This window comes from Chelonoidis abingdonii, chromosome 7 (assembly GCF_003597395.2).
Source record: "Chelonoidis abingdonii isolate Lonesome George chromosome 7, CheloAbing_2.0, whole genome shotgun sequence".
Lineage (NCBI taxonomy): Eukaryota > Metazoa > Chordata > Testudines > Testudinidae > Chelonoidis > Chelonoidis abingdonii.
In genome coordinates, this window is record NC_133775.1 from 10,872,319 (window position 1) to 10,891,380 (window position 19,062).

General features: G+C 40.1%; 1 protein-coding gene and 1 long non-coding RNA gene across 7 annotated transcripts in view; one reads left to right on the forward strand and one right to left on the reverse strand.

Moving 5' to 3' along the window:
• OSBPL9 (oxysterol binding protein like 9) overlaps positions 1 to 19,062 on the forward strand; it is a 143,972-nt gene that overhangs the window by 37,118 nt on the left and 87,792 nt on the right. For 4 of the 6 annotated variants that reach the window (XM_075067607.1, XM_075067602.1, XM_075067604.1 and 1 more), the window contains exon 4: positions 11,242 to 11,318. In XM_075067607.1, coding sequence (XP_074923708.1) covers positions 11,242 to 11,318 — 77 coding nt within the window. Of the gene's footprint in view, positions 1 to 11,241; positions 11,319 to 14,216; positions 14,382 to 19,062 lie in introns of those variants that run through there. The other 2 variants (XM_075067606.1, XM_075067605.1) reach the window with 2 other exon arrangements.
• On the reverse strand, positions 6,206 to 13,656 carry LOC142047078 (uncharacterized). Its single transcript, XR_012656225.1, has 2 exons — positions 13,449 to 13,656; positions 6,206 to 6,804 (listed from the first exon to the last, which is right to left on the reverse strand). It is a non-coding gene; the product is annotated as an uncharacterized LOC142047078 (long non-coding RNA).

Genomic DNA, 19,062 nt, shown 5'->3' on the forward strand with positions numbered 1-19,062 from the left:
CGCATGGCGTGTACATGCATCTATGTTTGGGCTACGGTAAGTAGCCTCTTCTATAAGATGCTGCATGTAGATAGGGTTGTGTGAGCTTTTGTTTAAATACTATCCAAAAGCGTATACCTAAGGAAGTAGTTAGTTATGTGTTATACTTGAATTTTCATATTGTTTTGCCTTGGAGAAGTTAACGTCATAACCTTAAAATTAAATTTAACATTGCAGTGTGTGAGTATTCATTGTATTCTTCTTTTTCCCGTCTCTGCCTTTCCAGCTTCATTGTCCTTCAGACGATGGGAGGAGGTGAGAAATAGGAAATATCCAAAGCTGTTCGATTACAGGATATTTAAAATCTTCAGATCCCTCCTCTGGAGTTTAGAAATTGTGAAAGCATAAAGACTTCAGCAAATAATCCATTTTTTGCAGCGTAACTTGTGTGCAGATGAAATTTTAAAAAATAAAAACTATTATTGTAGGTAACATCTGCAACATAGTATTACTGCTCCCATTGTTAGCAAACGTTAATGTGGATTTTTGAAACAGTTAAAACCATTCACTAATTTTTGGTCAATAATAATAAATTAAATAAGTGAATTTTCAAATAGGATTATTCATACTGAATATTTTCAGTTATGAAGTACATCCACTTGAGTTACATATGAGCAAAAAAAAAAAATGTTTAAACTTAATTGAGAAGTGTGTTCCATCTCCCCTCCGCTCTTTTGTATAAGTAAAAGAATCTGAACAAACTAGCCCAGATTTTCACAGATAAAACAGCTATTTAAAAGAAATCGGAAGTCTGAATAACTGCAGACTGTTACAGTAGAACTTAAAACTTAAGTATAACAGGAGCTTCATCTCCCATTTAATTATTTGTATAAGACACAAACAGCTTCATCTGTAAAGCAAACCTCTACTTATGTTCATGCAACCTTGCACAGGCTCCTGTACATGTACTTTTAGTGTATGCTGTTGATGATGGACTTTGTTTTTGCCAATTCAGGCCATATCCTCAGTGTGAGCCACCCTGAAAGAGAAGCAGTGTGTCACTTGAACCTACAGTTCTTCCCTCTGTCCTATAACACTTATTGTCTCCCTTGGGTGCCATCAAGTTAAGATGAGATTGGAAACTGGACAGTAAGGTTGTTGGCATAATTTAATACTTTTTAGTGTGGGCATTGAACAGGGCTCCCTCCTGCACAGAAGTCAGCTCAGCCTCCATGGTTATATAGTAAAGTGCACATTGTGGTGTGGGTAAGGAGACTCAGGCTTGCTTGTCCTTGAATATTAGTAGTGTGATAGTTGGAGGTAGTGTATCAACCAGCACAGGGCAGGTGGCAGTTGAGGCTATGTCAGGGAATGAGTCTGGCTGAGCCAGCAAGGAGCAACAGCAAGTTGGGGCTGGGGACCAGGGACAGATGGGATGACATTGGATTATCCCTTCTCAGATCACAGTGTAAAAAGGCTTCTTCACACAGCCTCCTTTGGAGACCGAGGCACTTAATAGTACTGGCAGGATCAATTCAGAGCCCAGGAGGAAACAAACTGGCCACCAGTTAAAAGCTAGTAGGCATGACCACTGGTAATGCTTTCTTAAGACAGTGGTTGTATTGAGGTAGAAAAAGCCAGGATTGGGGAATAGGGATGGAAAGGTGGTAAAAGTACTGGCAGTGTTGATTCCCTCTCACTTGTCTGCATCACTACTACTGATCATATTAAAATGTCAGTAACACTATTGACATTTTCAGCTGAGTGTCTGGTTGTGCAAAGGCTATGGGCTGAATTTGGCTTTTAAGCCAAGGTTGGACAAACCTACAACAATGAAACAAGCATTGATTTAAAAAAAAAAAAAATTAGAGAAAAGTTTTTGGCTAACCTTCATGATATTTTGTGAACAGAAATATTTGGTTTGAGTATGATCTGACAGAACTCTGGTAGTGATCATGGCTGTCCATCCCTTAACCTGGCTAGGTGGTGGTAGCTTGATAGAAGTTAGATGTGGTCTCATCTCTTCCACTCTTCTCCCCCCACCCCCCAAAAAAAAAAAAAAAAAGGCAGCACAGGTGTTAATCTTCAGGTTAAGTAGTCTGATGCTATGGAGATGAGCATGCTATACAAAGTTAGATGGGCACAACCTATTCATTTTCATCCACATGCACCAACCACGGTGAGGCACCAACTTTTTTTGGGGGAGTAAGAAGTGTGGAGGGGGAGGGCTGGAAGATACCAAAAGGAGGGGGAAAGATAGGAAGATGGAAGACTGAGACAACACCAAATGACTGATTTGATGTTCTGAGGAGTATAGGTAGGCATTCTCTGTGGGTTAGGTCTCCTTACTACTTAGGTCTGTCACTTATTCTCTGGAATGTCTCGTGTCTCTGCTAGTCAGCCTCTACACTTCAATATATACTGAGGCCAGTCAGCCTATCTCTTGCATAGAAGATTCCCTAGATGGAGAGTCAGTCGTTTTATCAGTAGCTTTTAGGGCTGACAAGTAATCACAGTTAACTCTTGCGATTAACTAAAAATATTAATTGTGATTAAAAAATTAATTGCAATTTTGATTGCACTATTAAACAATAGAATACCAATTGAAATTTATTAAATATTTTGAATGTTTTTCTACATTTTAATATATTGTATTCTGTGTTGTAATTGAAATTAAAATGTCTATTTTTATTACAAATATTTGCACTATAAAAATGATAAACAAAAGAAATAGTACTTTTCAGTTCACCTCATACAGGTACTGTAGTGCAGTCTTTGTCCTGAAAGTGTAATTTACAAATGTAGATTTTTTTATTGTTACAAAACTGCACTCAAAAGCAAAACAATGTAAAACTTCAGAGTCTACAAATCAACTCAGTCCTACTTCTTGTTCAGTGAATCACTAAGACAAACAAGTTTGTTTACATGTACAGGAGATAATGCTGCCCTCTTCTTCTTTACAATGTTACCAGAAAGTGAGAACAGGTATTTGCATGACACCTTTGGATGCCATCAAGCCTTTGCTAGGAAAAGTAATCTGGTGTGCAATGCTTTCACATTCCACATACGTTGTATAAACATATATAATCTCTTTTCACTGACAAAGTAAACAAAGTACTAGAATGCTATGGTGAATCTGAAGATGAAACTACTGAATCATTCTGCAGTATGGAAAAGGATACTGGTTGAGAGCATTCATATACCAAAATAAATGTGACTCCTTCTTTATCTTCCTTTTTATCATCTATTTAACTTCATCAGACAAAAAACCCACTTCTCTTTTTTGTATTCCCTTCTTGTGTCTGACTCGAACCTTGTTATGCCTGCATTTCTTGATGCCTGGCTGAATCAGTGCTTCTGAGACAATTTTAGGTGTTCCTTAGATTTGACCTTTCCAGTGATACTGTTGCACTATGAACAGCTGGAAGTACCCAACACTGTTAACTTGTTTTTATGGTGCTCAGCCTGATCTGCAATGTTGAAATCCTTACCCCACTGTTCCTGATGTAGATGAGTATTGTGTGGTGCATGCTACAAAACTTCTTAAAATAACAAGATGTCAGAATTGTATACTTTAAATCTTTTGTCAGTTTCCCTCTTAAAAACAAAAGGTGCATGATAAACCTAACCTGATTGCCAGAAAGATTGGTCAGAAGTTATAATTTTCCACTTGGTATGTAGTACAGGTTTTCCCTTAAATTGTTCTTCTGAGTATTTTGGGTAATCCTTTTTTGAATGTTTCCATAGATTGTGCTTCAATGACCTCTTGGCTGTTGTTGCATTCTATAATTGCTCTTACTATTATGAAGCTTTTCCTTGCATTTAATCTCTTAACAGCCATTTTGATTAGATTTAATTTAACCTTTCTGCTTGTTCTTCCTGGGAATTGCATGGTAGTGAAGCTTCTGAGCTTTTTTTAGAGGTTGGTACTGAGAAATGGATGGCTGATGAGTCACTATTGGCTAGAAAGTGTCTATATTCTGGTCTCTTGGTTGGCAATAGGTGATTGGCAGTAGATACTAAAACCACCAGTATATAATCTTCTCATTGCAGTCATTCCAGAATCTACTGGTAGAGGAGACTTAGTCTATTTTAGTACCAAGAGTGTAGATGTGATTCCTGAATTGCATCTGCAGTTCATATGAAGCTGAGTGACCTTGACCAACAGTCTAATCATGGGTGGTTTTTCATGCTGTAAGCATATCAGCTATCTTTGTGACAGGGTGCAGGGTCACTACTGAGTCACTAGTACACACAAAGAAACACCGTCTTTCCTTTCGCCTCTACTGAACACCCATGGAAAAGGGAAAGACATATGAAATGCTGCTGGAGGGACAGGAGAAGGAGCATGTATGTAGGGAGGGCTTTGAAGGCTGGGTTGATGCCTGGGCTTGCGGAAGTTTGTTCATTCTTTGGACTATGTTGTTTGGTTTGTATTTATAAAGATTCCTTGATGCTAAATAGACTTTACTATCTGTGGCTAAGTTTCTGCCCAGTCATCCCAATTTCTTTCTGTTTTACAAAACCTTAGCTTTGTGTCTGAGTCCTATAGGAAGGAGGTAGTTAGCATATCTTAACATATTGCCTTGAGCACTGTAATCCTGCTTCAGTGTCAATTTGGAGGCTATATGAGACACCACAACAGAAAGATGAATCAGTAAACAACCCTAGCTGTACACTTTACTCTAAAGTGATCACAGAAACACAACATGGGCAGAGGGTCCTGGTATGCCATGAGCTACTTAGTCTTGTGGCATTGACTACACTTCATTTTAACTGTTCAAGAAATGAGTAATTTTTTTTCCAGGGAGGAGGTCTGATAGCCACCACTTGGTTTTTGTATTTGAAGATTATCATTTAGTATGCAAGGATTTGAAAAGCTCCATAGACACTTGAAATATTGGTAAGAATGAGACGAATTAACCAAGTTCAATTATATCACTGATGCTGATAATTCATTGGTGTTTGTAGCATTGTTGTAGCCATGTTGGTCTGAGCGTATTAGAGAGATGTGGTGAGAGAGGCAGTATATTTTAATGGACCAACTTCTGTTAGTTAAAGAAAAGCTTTGACCTGAAGAAGAGCTCTATAGGCGCGAAAGATTCTCTTTCACCAAGACAAGTTGGTCCAATAAAAGAGATGAGCTCACCCACCTTGTCTCTTGAATTCACTAGTGGTTTGTTTAAAAAGTGTAAACTATGTGAAACTTCCCTGCTCTGCCAGACAATCGGATCTCATTCTTGGGGTGGGACCAGAGACATTTCTTAAGAAAAATATAATTAAGCTATATGCTACTGTCAAAATGAAGAATATAATATTTTGTAACTAGGCTTATGCCATCTGACTTCAAGGTATACTGTTTTTCATAACAGATCTTGTTAGTCGGATATTTGGAACAGTGACTTGTGTGTTGCATTAAACTAAATCTGTTTTGCAACCATAATATTTCAAAATATTATATCCTTCTTCATTTTAACAGTAGCATATAGTTTAATTATATTTCGTTTGGAGGTCATGGAGGCTGCCAATGCTGTCTTTTTAGTTCTGTTGCATTATAAACCTGTGCCCAGCAGCTTCTTCATATTAACATTTAATATTAAATCAGACCCAATTAGTGTGCTTGTGTATGATACCATGGTAGTACTGTATGACAGCACTTTCTGGCTAATGTCATGGTAACATATCCTTAGTGTGCTATGTGGAATGCTATGGGTGGGGGAGAGAGAGAGAGACTACAGCTCGTAACATAGTGGTGCTGGCTGGTGTTCCCAGTGATTTCTTTGTGCCATTCCATACGATAGGGTAGTCCTCACCCTTCATCTGTCTGTGCTGTCGGGGAAGAGGAGGGAAAGATTCAATGTAACTAAAATTGAACTGTGACCCTTGTTGCCTGCAGGGGCCACACTGAGATTGCTTAATTAGGGCAAACTGCAAAGAATGGGACAGACTGTCCCCCAAACTGGTGCTTATTCTGATGATTTGATTCACTAAGCCAGCAACAAAACAGCTTCTACTATACCTTACTGGTTTCCCAGAGGCCAAAAACACAGCTCCCTTAAAACAATCCGCCTGGGGCTCCCACTTAAACAGCCACTCAAATATGATGAGGATTACTGAAAATCTTGATGATGATATATAAAGTTCTACCAATCCCAAGGGATGGGATACATTACCCACCAGGTCAATGAATATTTCAGATTTTACCTAAATAGATGCTTACAGCCAGTTCTTCTTAATTAAGCTAAGATTTATTTAAAAAGAGAGAGTATTGTGGTTAAAAGATCATTATTCATATATGTATGTATAAAGTTCTTAGTTTTACATTAGCGATAGTGAGCTGCTGAGTTGCAAAAAGTTCTTTCAGAATCAGTTCCCTAAGTTATAATGCAATAGGCAAGTCCATATGCAGAATCTGTATAAATTCTTCCATGAGAAGTAGCAGGGTAATCCAGACTGGAACTGGAGACCTCAGTCTTGTGACTCCAGCTGCCACCGACCAAGTTTAAGCAGATCTGAGAACAGAATCAGGGCCTTAGAGTTCTTTTATAGATCTATGGCAAAACATTGATAGTCTTTTGACAGCAGGCATTCCTTGGGTGAAGAGCATTGTGGCTTTGAAGTAAAACCTCTGTTTCCTATGTATACACAGATAATAGTTGCATTCATCAGAATAAGGTAATTATCCATTAATTAGTTCATAGACAGTTTACTACAAACTTCAGTGATGATATTGCATCCAAGTTTCATCTAAATGTTAATATTCCCTTTTGATCTCTGAATCAATAGGAGATAGTAACAGATGGGTACCAACTGGTTACATAATATCTAAAAAGAGATAGGTAAACACAAATACAGTTAGTATCTTCCAATTCTCTAAAAATATCAGTTTGCATTTCAAAGCTCTAGTCTATCTAACATGACTTTGTTAGATATTTATAAGGAATGGGCCTAATTACCATTTATATACTTTTAAAATGTTTTTAAAGGTTGAATTTGGGTCATTTAGTTGCTAGTTGTTCAACCCTTTCTAGCTCAGTGTCATGTCTACCCCCTTCAAATGGTATGAACTCTGTGCCCTATATTAGTGGTTAGCATGCAGAAGTAGTCAGATGGTTTGGAATGTAGCCCCTTCCTAAGAACTGGAATTGTCTTCAGACAGTCCATAATAAAAGCCACAGGCTGGCTACTGTGCATGCACAGCATACCCTGGTATTAGCATGATGTAGATTTTTCAGTTTTACAAGATTATTTAATTCTTAAATGATTTTTATTTGTGTTGAAATTTTCCATGCTTTGTTTCTGATCAAAAACTCCACACACACACTCTCCGCGCCCTCTTCCTCCCCCCGCCCCCCCCCCCCAAAAAAGAGGGAAGTGAGAGGAGAGACATTTGAGGAAGAAACTTTCGGGGGAGGGGGATAATACTAGAATTGGGGGAAGGAAATGTACTCCTTTCATTCACCTAATTTTTTTTCATTCTGCGTAGGTGATGCTGATGGTCAGCCTACCCAAACCACTAAAACACATGGTAAACAAAGCAGACAGACAGCTATAGCAATAAACTGCAAGCTGACCCATACAATTATCATAGTAGTCCTATGAGCCTTAGCAAACTGTGTTCTTATCTTTCTGGTAGCCTGCTGAAGTTACCTTCTTTAAATTCCTTTTTTGGTAGCTGAAATAACCTTTGAGCACTTAATTTCAGAATTTGACATGCAAGCACCTCTGTCTAGGTATTTATATGCTCCCATCACCATATAATAGTGTAACAGTTCTTGAGAATTTTTTAGAAGTCATTGATACTAAGGTTGGAAATGATCTATTTGGACATCCAATTCACTCTGCTACTGTCTGCAGAAGTTGTCTTTATTGTACATTTTCAGTTGTTCTCTCTAAATTAATTCAGAAGAAATCTGGTGACAGAGCTTCAGTTATCTACTCAAATATATTAATATTTTTGTTTTGTATCTGATGATCAAACCCACGTATAGAATGAGTAAGGTTGCCTTTGAAGGACAGAAACAAAATAACATTAGAACCTTTTTCAGGATACCTGTTGCTGTTCATACGGATGTATTGAAAGTGTGTGCCTGAGTTGTTGTGGCCCCAGTTCTGTAAGCTTTAGCTTATTAAGCAAATGTATAATTATAGTGTGTCTAAAATACCTAAGAATTTCAAGTAAAAAAAGAAAACTAGAAAGCTACAGCTTTTTGAAACATTCAAATACTGTACTGCTGTATTCTGAACACCCTCTTTTCACTTAACCGGACTCCTTAAAGGGTGACTGTGGGTGAAGAGGCAAGAACTTAACCAATCTATTGTTGATGGACTAATACATTGTCTAGTCCTTTTTGGTTTTTTTTTTTTTTTTTTTTAAGGCATCTAGAGCCCTACTAGCCTGCCCTCCCTATACATTAAAGTTTGTATTTTTTGTGCTTTCCAGAGCATTGTATAGAGATCAAAAAAGTTCATCCACCCTACTTAAACATTATTCCTGTAGGAATTTTATTTACCTGCTATTGTTGCAAGTAACACCTAGTATTACTGTAAAAACATTGTGTACTTTACATATTTTACAATATTTTATAGTTCGTTTTCCCTGTGTAGGTCCACAATGAAGTAACAGAGGAGAGAAACTTTTTTTAAAAATAGGAAAATGTGATTAATACTACACAGGTTGATAGGGAGTAGAGGCAAGTGAAGTAATTAGCCAGTTTTTAAACCAAAATTGAACTTAAAATTTCTATTTAACTCTGAATCCATTATTGTTGCTTTTGCCCTGCAACTTTCAACTTATCATTGTGCTAGACACTATACAAACTCTGATTTAAAAAGACAACATGCTGTATGTTTATTTCTCAATTATGTATTTTCCTGCACTTTGATTAGGGGTGTGTTGTGTGTTGATTAGTATAATGGCTGTTTCAGTAACAATACAGCATGCAAATCTCTATACTGATTGGCTGAGGGCCTCAGAATTCCCTGTCCATATAAGTGCAAGAAACAAGGCACCCACATTCTGGTATCTCAGACCCATCTTGTCTCCTCTCTAAACTTTGATGTTAAATAAAATTTATATTTGACAAAGGAAGCACTCCTTTATAAGTTGGTATGGAATAGGATGAATAAACCTTCCTCCCCAACATCTTCCACTACTCCTCCCTTACAATTCTTGTGATTTTTAGATGGGATTGGAGGACAGAAAGTTTGAAGCAGCCATATTGTGGGCATGTGGATACAGAGGTCAGAGGGATATAAACAATGAGAGGACGGGTGGAGATGGAGAATGCATTTCAGTATACTCTTTGAGTTGAGTAATAAGCGTACCATACATGATCAAACTTTGAAAACTAACATTTTTGTATAATTAGTCCACTTTGATTGTTCCCTTGTAAACAGGAAACTCCCTCAAGTAGTCTTATACTACATATGCACTATTTGTGTTATTGGATGAGGAACTAGAAACAACTGGGAGTAGTTATTGGCATGAAGTCAGTGTTGCTTCCTCTTTGTCTCCCTCAAATTCACTAAATGCCTTCAGTTGCTATCACTCTTTTTTCTTTGCCAAGTTTCTAATGCCCTTGTCACTTCCTGTACCATTGCTGCACTATTCCACCACAGTAAAGAACTTCTTAACGTATGCACAAAGCACCTCTGGCGGCACATGACCAGGATTCATCATGGAATTTGGTCCACTGGTTGGATCATTAGCTTGCTTGGGTACTGATGAGGAGAGTGATGTCAACACTGATCCATGCCCCCCAGCAAAAAAACTCTTTCAGGCTAGCAAAGTACAGTGAAGCTTTTGTACTGGGAAAAAAAGTATGTTAGAAAGTGGGTAAAGAGAAAGGTAGTGATAACCCTCAGTCAGTTTTGGGATCTCTTTCCTGCCCGCAAAGCCCTGCCATATCATTTTGCATTTCATATCGCCCTTCCGTGATCACCATCACCTGCGAGATGACCCATCTTCACCTGACACTAGTTTCTGCTTCTCAGTGAAAATTGTATAGCTATGTGATACAGGAATAGGTGGACCATCTTGTGCATATTCTTACTAGTGTATGAGTCCTGGTTCTATAGAAGAAAATTTTTACATAGGATTGTCCTTAATATGTTATAGTTGCTTTATTTTAAAATTGAAAGATATTGAAAAAGAGATCAGGCTCTTTATTTGTCTGTTATGATACATCTATAATGAAGAAAAATTAGGAGTAATTTATTACAGGTTGGAACCTCTGGTGACTCAGAAAATTTTGAAAAATATATTCTGTAAAGCTACAAGTCTGCTGATGTCATAGATTTTCTGTTTCTACATTTTTTTATTGTAATGTATTTCACATGAAAAAAATCCTTCTTTTCTTGAGATAATTGGCTTCTGTGCTTACTTCTCACCAGGCACTGTGTTGCTTTGTGATATCATGTATAGCTGCTGTGGAAATGATTAGGATGTGTCATTTTAACTAATTCCATTTAATGGGGGATGTTCATGGGAGCTGATGCACTCAAACACTAAAGATCCTGTTCTCATGTAAATAATCTTTAATAAAAGGCGTATGTTTACCTTGTTCCCTAGAAAATGGTAGAGCAGAGGAATTGTTTTAAATAGTATTTGTCAAAGGCTCTAGAAGATTAGACCTTTAAAAATTCATCATGCTTTAAAATATCTTGATCAGAGTAGAAAACATGTCTGAAATAACAGCTGTTAAAACGTGCAATGGCAGTTTTTCAAAATCTCCCCATTTAACTCTCCATAAATAGCACCAATGTTGACATGGCATATGCTAATCTGAATCTGGAGTGATTTTTTCTTTTTACAGCTAAACTATAAACCCTGAAGAGCTGAGATTTTAGGAAAGCCTGGTATATTCTCTATAGCTGGTACAATGTAATTTATAGAAGCGAGAAGCTAAGCATCTGATTAAACAAAAGTGTGTACAGGTTCTTCGTTGAGGCCTTGTCTACATGAGAAACAAACTCATTTAACTAAAGTTGTGATTTTTAAACCATCTTAAACTCATGTAAAAAGCTGTGTGGATACTCTGGAACTAAATCAAAATGTCAATTAATCAGTTTAACATAAACCAAAGTAAGCTGCTCCTAAATTGAAATCAGAGCCCACTTGCTGTTGAATTCTCTTCTAGATAACCATTTTAGGTAGTGTGGTTTAATTTAAAAGTTTGTTTGGACACACAACTTGGTTTTCAGTCTAAAAGTCTTGGAAAAAATGTCAGATTTTAAGAAAACCTTGAATATTTTTTGCAGCTCGAGATGCTGATGAGAGAGAGAAGTGGATTCATGCTTTAGAGGAAACAATTCTCCGTCATACTCTTCAGCTTCAGGTAAGTTAACCTTCAGTCGTGATCCTGAAGCTATTTTATTTTCAGAATAACTAAACAAACTTACTGACCCAACTTCTGATATCAGATATTCCAGAGTAGTTTGTAAACAGCTGATTATCTGATGGTACAAGAATACAGTACATAGGTACTAGGGCTGAGATATCACTGAGTTTACAGTTTGTATCCAGCTAAATTTAGGCAACGCAAGGTCTCCTGATTTGTTAGATTGTATTGTGAGTAGTTTATTGTATTAGTGTGATTTGTTGTTTATCTTCCTCTGAAATAATAACAATTATCTTTTGGTTTTAAAAGCTGTAGGATGGCTTTAAAATGAAGGTATTAGACTGGGTCTTGGGGAAATCTAGGCTCAATTCCTGGCTTTGTGTGTGACCTTAAGCACGCTGCTTAATCTTTGCCTCCATTCTTTATCTGTACAATGGGGCTAATGCTTCATTTCTGTTTCGCTTTGTCGTGTCTACTAAGATTGTAAGTTCTTTGGGCAGGGACTCTCTCTCACTATATTTGTACTGTACCTAGCACAATGGCACCAAGATCCCTTACTAGGCCTCCTAAAGTGCATGTAAAACTTAATACAAATAAAAAATATTTTAAAGTATTTTCAGACTGGACCCCCTTGAGTGTAGTGTATACATCAGTGATTAGAGTGCCCTTGTGCTAGGGACTAAGGACTTACTAAAAACCCTTAAATCTCAAGGGAGGAGGAGAAAATATTAAGATGACAACAGTTGGGTGAGATGTGAGAGAGGGAAGGTGCTGTGCAAATCGAAATAGATACAGTCTCTATCTGCAAGTGTTTATAGTCCAAGAAAATTAGAGAGGCATGTGGCAGGGCAGTGAAACATGAACAATATACATTCAATCTCTATCAAAAGATAGATTTTTCTCCTCCTCCCCTTACCAAATTTAACCATAGTTTTGTTGGCAGACTTGTGTCAGAAATAGTGGCTATTGAGATCTGACTACGATTAAACTACACTCCTATTCTAAGTGGTCTTCAAATGAAAAAAATTATATAGATAAGTAAATTAAGCTAATAAAAATTAGTGATAAATCATTATATCAAATATTCTAACAAGAAGATTTATATATATTTGACTGTCAGGAAACAAGGAGCAATGTAGTATTTCCACCCTCCACCCCCATCCTAGTGCAAGTATTGAAACTGATATCTGTTTGGACCCTGTGGTCTTCTGTCAGCAGTCATCTTCTCAAAAACCTTCTTTATAATTTAAAAGGCGATAGAACTGTTACAGACTGCCCAGTGTAACACCAATTTAGACTTCTTGATCAAAGAACTTCATTGTTGTCAGCTCCATCTTTTAGCCTGTGTTGTGGAGCAGATATCAAGGTGATATGGAAATAATGTATACAGTTTGCCTTTTTAATCCTCTTTTTCTCTTCAGTTATATTTAACTTTTTTTCTCCTTGAGTCTGGGGGATTTCTTGCCAATGTATTGGAAGTAGTTCTCTAAATTACCCTCAAACATTTTGGTATCAGCATAGTAACAGCTGTGGGATTGCATATGAATTCTATAGGATTGAATCCTTAGATTTCAAATATTGATTTCAGCTGAGACTTTCACTGGAGTCTAAAGGAGTTAGGCAAACTCATTGGGAGCTGGGATGTCTAATTCCCTTTGACTTCACTGAAAAGGCCATCTTAAATATTTTTTCTACCATACTACCTCTGAGTCTAACCTTTTAAGAAGCTAGCATTTTATTTCAACTGAAAACCAGAATGAGGGCTGTCAGTGAAGAAGAGGTTTTCTAAAGCTTTTGTTTAGACTAGGATTTAAAGGTTTGTTAGATCATATTAGTTAGCTTGTTCTAAGGAACACCTCCTAAAACTGGTGAAGACAAGGCATGCTGTACTTAATCAAGCACTTCAACTGGACCAGTTTAGCACTTGCTAAAATACAGGTTGCCTTTTCTTGACCAGAGTTTCAAGTGGTGTGTTTAAATTTGATCAAGGTAGCTACCAGATCCAACAAACCTTTACATTTTAATCTAGACAAAGCTCGTTTTTGTTGTTTTGTTGTCGCTAGTGTGTTGGGGGCTGTCCATACGTTCTATAACACATTTCAGGGTGATTGTCCAAGACCTACCTACCTCGTTTGTGTTACAAACGGTTACATGGACAATGCAAGGTCCCTCCCAGGCTTGCCTCGTGTATGGGCAGTTCTATAGAAGTTGTATAGTAGTAAGAATTTGGGGGTGGGGGTGGGGGCTTGCTGTTAGTTTGAGCCGTGGTTGCGTCTGAGAATTCTGATGCCGCTGCCCTCCTGCAGCAACCCCATTGGCAAGGACGGAGGGCCGGAACAGCAGCCGCAATCTGAACGGGAAACAGGGAGACCCGGCAGCTAAGCAGCAGGCCGGCGGCAAAAGGAGACCTAGGCCGTGTGGGCCCGTTGTGGGCAGACCAGGCGGAACTCCTGTCAGTACGTTGCTCTGCAAGCCAGCGCTGCAGCGGAAGGCCACGCAGGTGGCACTTCTCGCTGTTACGGCAGGCGCGGTTTTACAGCTGGAGGGGGGCTCCCCTGCCGCCCGAGCGCTGCCCTGCCGCCCTTGTGTCACCGCGTCACGGGGCTTCGCTGAAGCAGAGGCGGCGGCGCGGGGCGGTTTGCACTCGCTCAGGCACCGGCTGGCGCAGCCCCGTCACGTGCCGCCGCCAGGGAGCACGCGCCTGACCTCAGCCTTGAGCCTTCTCAGCAGCCTTCCCCCGGATTCAGTCCGGCAGGGCCGCCGGCCACTGCCCGCACGGTCACAGCAGGAGCCTGGAGGGAGCCGGATGTCACTGCACCTCTTGTGGGAGGGGCTCTGCCAACTCCGCCCCCCCCAACCGCCGCTCACTCGGGGGTGGGGGAAGGCGTCTGACCCGCAGCCAATCGGGAGCCGCCTTGGTTCTGAGGCCAATGCCGAGCCGCGGGTCGCGGCGGCCGGGTGCTGTGGGGGCTGCTCCCCACCCAGCTCCCAGCGGGAGGTGGCGCTACCGGGGGCCCAGCCGAGAAGCGACCCCCGCCGCCCGCGGGGAGGATGGCCAGTGTGAGTACGGGGGCGGGGGGCGGCTCTGCACTCAGTCTGTCGTGCTCCCCCCTCCCCCCCGCAGGGTCTGCAGGTGCCGGGACTCCTGAGTCCCGCTCCCCGGCGCGCAAGTCCTTCCCCGTCCATGTCTTGGCGGCCGCCAGGACGGGTTGGCGCTGGGCTTGTCGCCAGTCCGCGCGCACAGCTAGCGAGTGGCGATTCGCCTGCTGCACAGGTTTCTGCCGGCCTCGTCCAGCAGCAGGTCTCCGCCAGGAGGAACCCAGCCCCGGAGCGCACAACCAGCGGGAGCGCTGCTGGCCCCGCACGAAACGGGCATAAAACCGGGGGCCAGGGTTTCCTTCGCTCGAGGAGTTCGCAGGATCTCCCGGGAAAATGACTTTCATTTGCTGCTCAGACATTACCGGGTTTCTTTTGCGGCGATTCTGTATTTGAGGGGGCATTCTGTGAACTGAAAGGGTGTATGTTGTAGCAAATGTTTGTTTACAAGCAATGCCTTCTCTTTAGTGAGCATCTAAAACTCTTTCACTGTTCGGTACGGTTGGGTTTTCGTTTTGCATTTCTTTCAGTTTGGACAATAGAAAATTGTTTCTCCTTTTCTACAGTTTGGCTTTCAAGCACTTGCAGAAGGAGGTTTATTTGCTGTAGAAGTATTTTAGTTGATTACAATCAAAAGCAGAAATACTTTAGATTTTTTTATAAAATTTATTTTTACAAACTTTTTTGCCCTAAACAGTGTCCGTTTTACTCTACAAGACACTTCCTGTTCTAATCCTTTCTAAATCCAAATTTTAATTTACTTGCCTTAAAAAAACAAACAAAAACCCCTACTTACTTTTGACCCAGGCCAAAAGTGAACTTTGTGTGCAACGTTTGAAGAAAATCAGTCACTGTTATAGAGCTCTGAAAAGTTAGCACTAAATGCTGGGTGTGAAATGTCTATTGGTAACAGAAACCTGCAAAAGGAAACAAGCATAAGAGGATGGAAGAGACCAGGAAGTGTGTTTGTGGGCTTATCTATACTTAAAATGCTACAGTGGCATAGCTGTGCCACTTCAGTGTAGACCAGTGATTCTCAAACGTTTGTACCGGGGACCCCTTTCACATAGCAAGCCACTGAGTGTGACCCCACCCCCACAAATTAAATTTAACACCATTATAAATGCTGGAGGCAAAGCAGGGTTTGGGGTGGAGGCTGACAACTCGCAATCCCCCACATAACCACCTCACGACCCCTTGAGGGGTCCTGACTCCCAGTTTGAGAAGCCCATGTGTAGACACTACCTATGCAGATGGGAGGGGTTCTCTCAGCATAGATAAATCACCTCCGAGAGGCTATAGCTAGGTTGATGGAAGAATTCTTCTGTCTACATGGGGAGTTAAGTTGACATCACTACACTGCTCAGAGCTGTGAATTTGTCTCATCCCTGAGTGACGTAGTTATGCTAGCATAATTTGCTAATGTAGAACTGGCCTAAACATAAGATTAAAGAACAACAGTAGATAGTTTATTTTTTTTTCCACATTCCTTTGCATAATATGTTGGGCATAAATTATGGGAATATTTTTTTCTATAAAACTTTATGAAAAACATTCATTTATATAAAAAGTTTTATAAGCTCCTCCCTTCTATTTAACTTTGTTGCAAAAAAGTATTACTAGTTGCCTGATACTTTAGAATGGAATTTGTTTGTTCTGGGTTTTTATTGCTCAATTGTTCCCTAGTTCAGGCTCTCTGTTTACACTTTTAGTGAACCGTAGCCAAATCTTGTCAGTGTGCGTCCTCTTATTCTCTTTTTTTTAAAAATTAATGCTAAAATCTCTAAATTTTAAAACTGAAGTCCATCTCCTTGCCAGTCATTTGCACCTTTACACCTCTAATTTTTTTTATAATGTTACTAGAAATGTGTCTAGTGCTTCACTGGTTTTTTCTTACAGAGCTTTCTTGTATTGATGTTAAACATTTTACTGCTGGGTTTTAGTTGCCTATCCATAGACCTTGCCAAATTTGATTTTTTATTTTTCATCATGTTGACAGATATTTATTTTTAAGCATTTTAAAAATACATTTATTTAAACTTTCACAATTGTGGGAAACTAGAGGGGTTCACACAATAATTATTTAATGACCGTAGATATTGAGATTCAGAAAGTTAAAGCTTTATAACCATTAAAAAGTGTCAACATCAGATGTCAAAATATACAAAGTAAATATTGTTAAATCAAACTGAGTTCTCAAGCAGCATTTTGTTTCTTGGCCCATTTGTAAATTTTGATGATGATGATTAATGGAAACATTTTTCATCAGTTTGTGTCTCTGGTGAAATTGACATTTAGTGATAAAAATCTAATCTCTCCAAGCCCCCCTGTTCATAATTCAGGTGCCCTTTACTAAGAGGATGGACCACAGTCTTTTTGGAGGAAGTTCAGAGCTGAACTCAGCAGTGGCCTCTTCCCCCTCTCATAGGGACTTGACAGCTGGGGGTTCCCTATAACTTCCTGCCTCTGTAACAGCAGCTCAGAGTCTCATGAGTACCCTATCATTTTCCCAATGCTTTTTGGGACCATAGTGAGCTTTTCTAACCTTTAGCCTCTTACTCTTTCCCAGTACTTTGTTGCTGACCAGAGTGGTATGCCCTCAGCTGTTTGGAGTCCCTATCACTTCTACTTCCCCTGTTGCGCAGAGAAGGAATGGACAAGAAACAGACAACAGGCTCTTGATGTTGAAAAGCAGATCTGTCCCTTAGTCAGGCAAGGACAGGTGTGATCAAATAACTGACAAGGCCCATCGAAGGACTAAATCGTCTTGCTTCTTGTCCCCAGAGCAGAGACCTGCAGCAAATGGGAAGGTGTTAAGGCCTAACTTTAAAAAGGCTGTTTAGTTTCCCTCTGCGTCAGATGAGGAGGAGAAATTGCAGCATGGTTGGGCTGTACAGAAGATAAGGCACAGGAAGAGGGTAAGAAACTTGTTTCTGGCATGTGGTAGACATAAGTGGTCTGAAGTCACCAGCCCAGCAGAATTCCACAGGAGATGTTTGGTTCATAAATGCTTCAGTGGAATAATCAATCAGGAATTCTCCCTTGCTCAGAAACCAGGCATGTGGCTTCCTTACTCTCTTAAAGAAGCAGCGGTGTGGACTATGAGAATACAAAATATCAGACTGATGATGATAAAAAAGTCACACTGAAACTGTCCAAACATCAGAGGCTTGTTCTTCTATTTGTCCCCAGGCTGAGGACATGGAAATAAGTGGAATTAACTTAAGTATTTTGGAAGGCCAAATGGAAGCACCATCTGACACTATATGGTAGTTTCATTTATGTATCATTAAACTTAACAGACCATTCTCATCTACTTAACTTCCGACAGTCCTCATAGCAAGAAGATCCCTGTGCCCCAATAGTGATACAGCCTACATAACATCAGTGCTCCCTCTAAGCTGCATGCCTGTGTAGCTGCACAAGGGGCCATCAGGGGCCACATACTTGATTAGTACTCGTGTGTACATGGTCATAGCCACAGGTGGACCTGCATGTTTTGGTAAATAACAGTGAGGGGAGATGGGTGGAGAATGGGCAGTGGAGGGCACCGGGGTGAGGTGGATGGAGGGCAATGGGGTGAGGTGGGGGATGTTGATGCACAGGCACGACTGGCTCCCCCTCCAGCCCTGGGAGGAGTTTGCTGCCTCCCCTCCCCACCCGGACCCTGGGGAGAGAGTCCTCTCTCCCAGCCCTGGGGCTGGGAGTTGGAATCCGTGGGAGTCAAGAGACCTTGGGTCTTTCCCCAGCTCTCCCACTGAGTTTCTGTGTGGCCTAGAAAAGTCACCTCACCCCACACTGTGCCTCAGTTCCCCATTTTCCAAATGAGAATAATATTGACCTTCCTCTGTAAAACACTGAAATTTATAAATGAAAAGCACTAAATATCGTTGGCTTTTAGATTTGTGTTTTAAAAGGAAATTACCAAAACTAGGAACAATGGAAATATTTTTGTGACTGTTTTTGTCTGATTTCCAGTGACGACAGTTCCCTGTTGTGGATTTAAACTTCCCTTAGCACTGTTTGCAAAGCTTTTGTGGGCAGGACATGTGGTTTATCTAGGGGCCTGATCCTGAAAGGTATTACTCATGTAGCTGTTACTCATGTTGAGTGGCCTCATGAAAAGAAGTGGCAGAACTTTATGTCAAGTGAAAGTTTGCCTGAGTGGACCATGTGTCTGTAAAGTGCTGTATAAATTTACAGAACTATGTGTTTCACTGTAATAACCCAGACATTGGAACATTGTATGTGTGCATGAGAATCTGAAGGTGATTTGACTGTGCTACTTTAATTGTCCAAGCTGATCCAATATAAAAATATAAACAACATGAAGGTTGAGTAGTCTGTAGACTTTTAAAGCGCTTTGTATTGTTAATACAAGAAGATGATAGTAAGGGGAATTTTGAGTATTTTTAAAAATGTTGAGCCTTAGTGAAACATGTATGTTTTCTAATATGGTATTATATTTTACAGTCAGATGAGATCTTTACAGATTAAGCCCTGTCTGAACATTAAATAACTCAAGCATTTTGCATAAGAGGAAGAGATTCTTCCTGTCCAAAATTCCCCTTCTCTTTCCAAACTACTACATAGTGCTCTGTGCTATTGGCTGCTGACTTTCCTCCCCAGAGATGACTGCATTTCA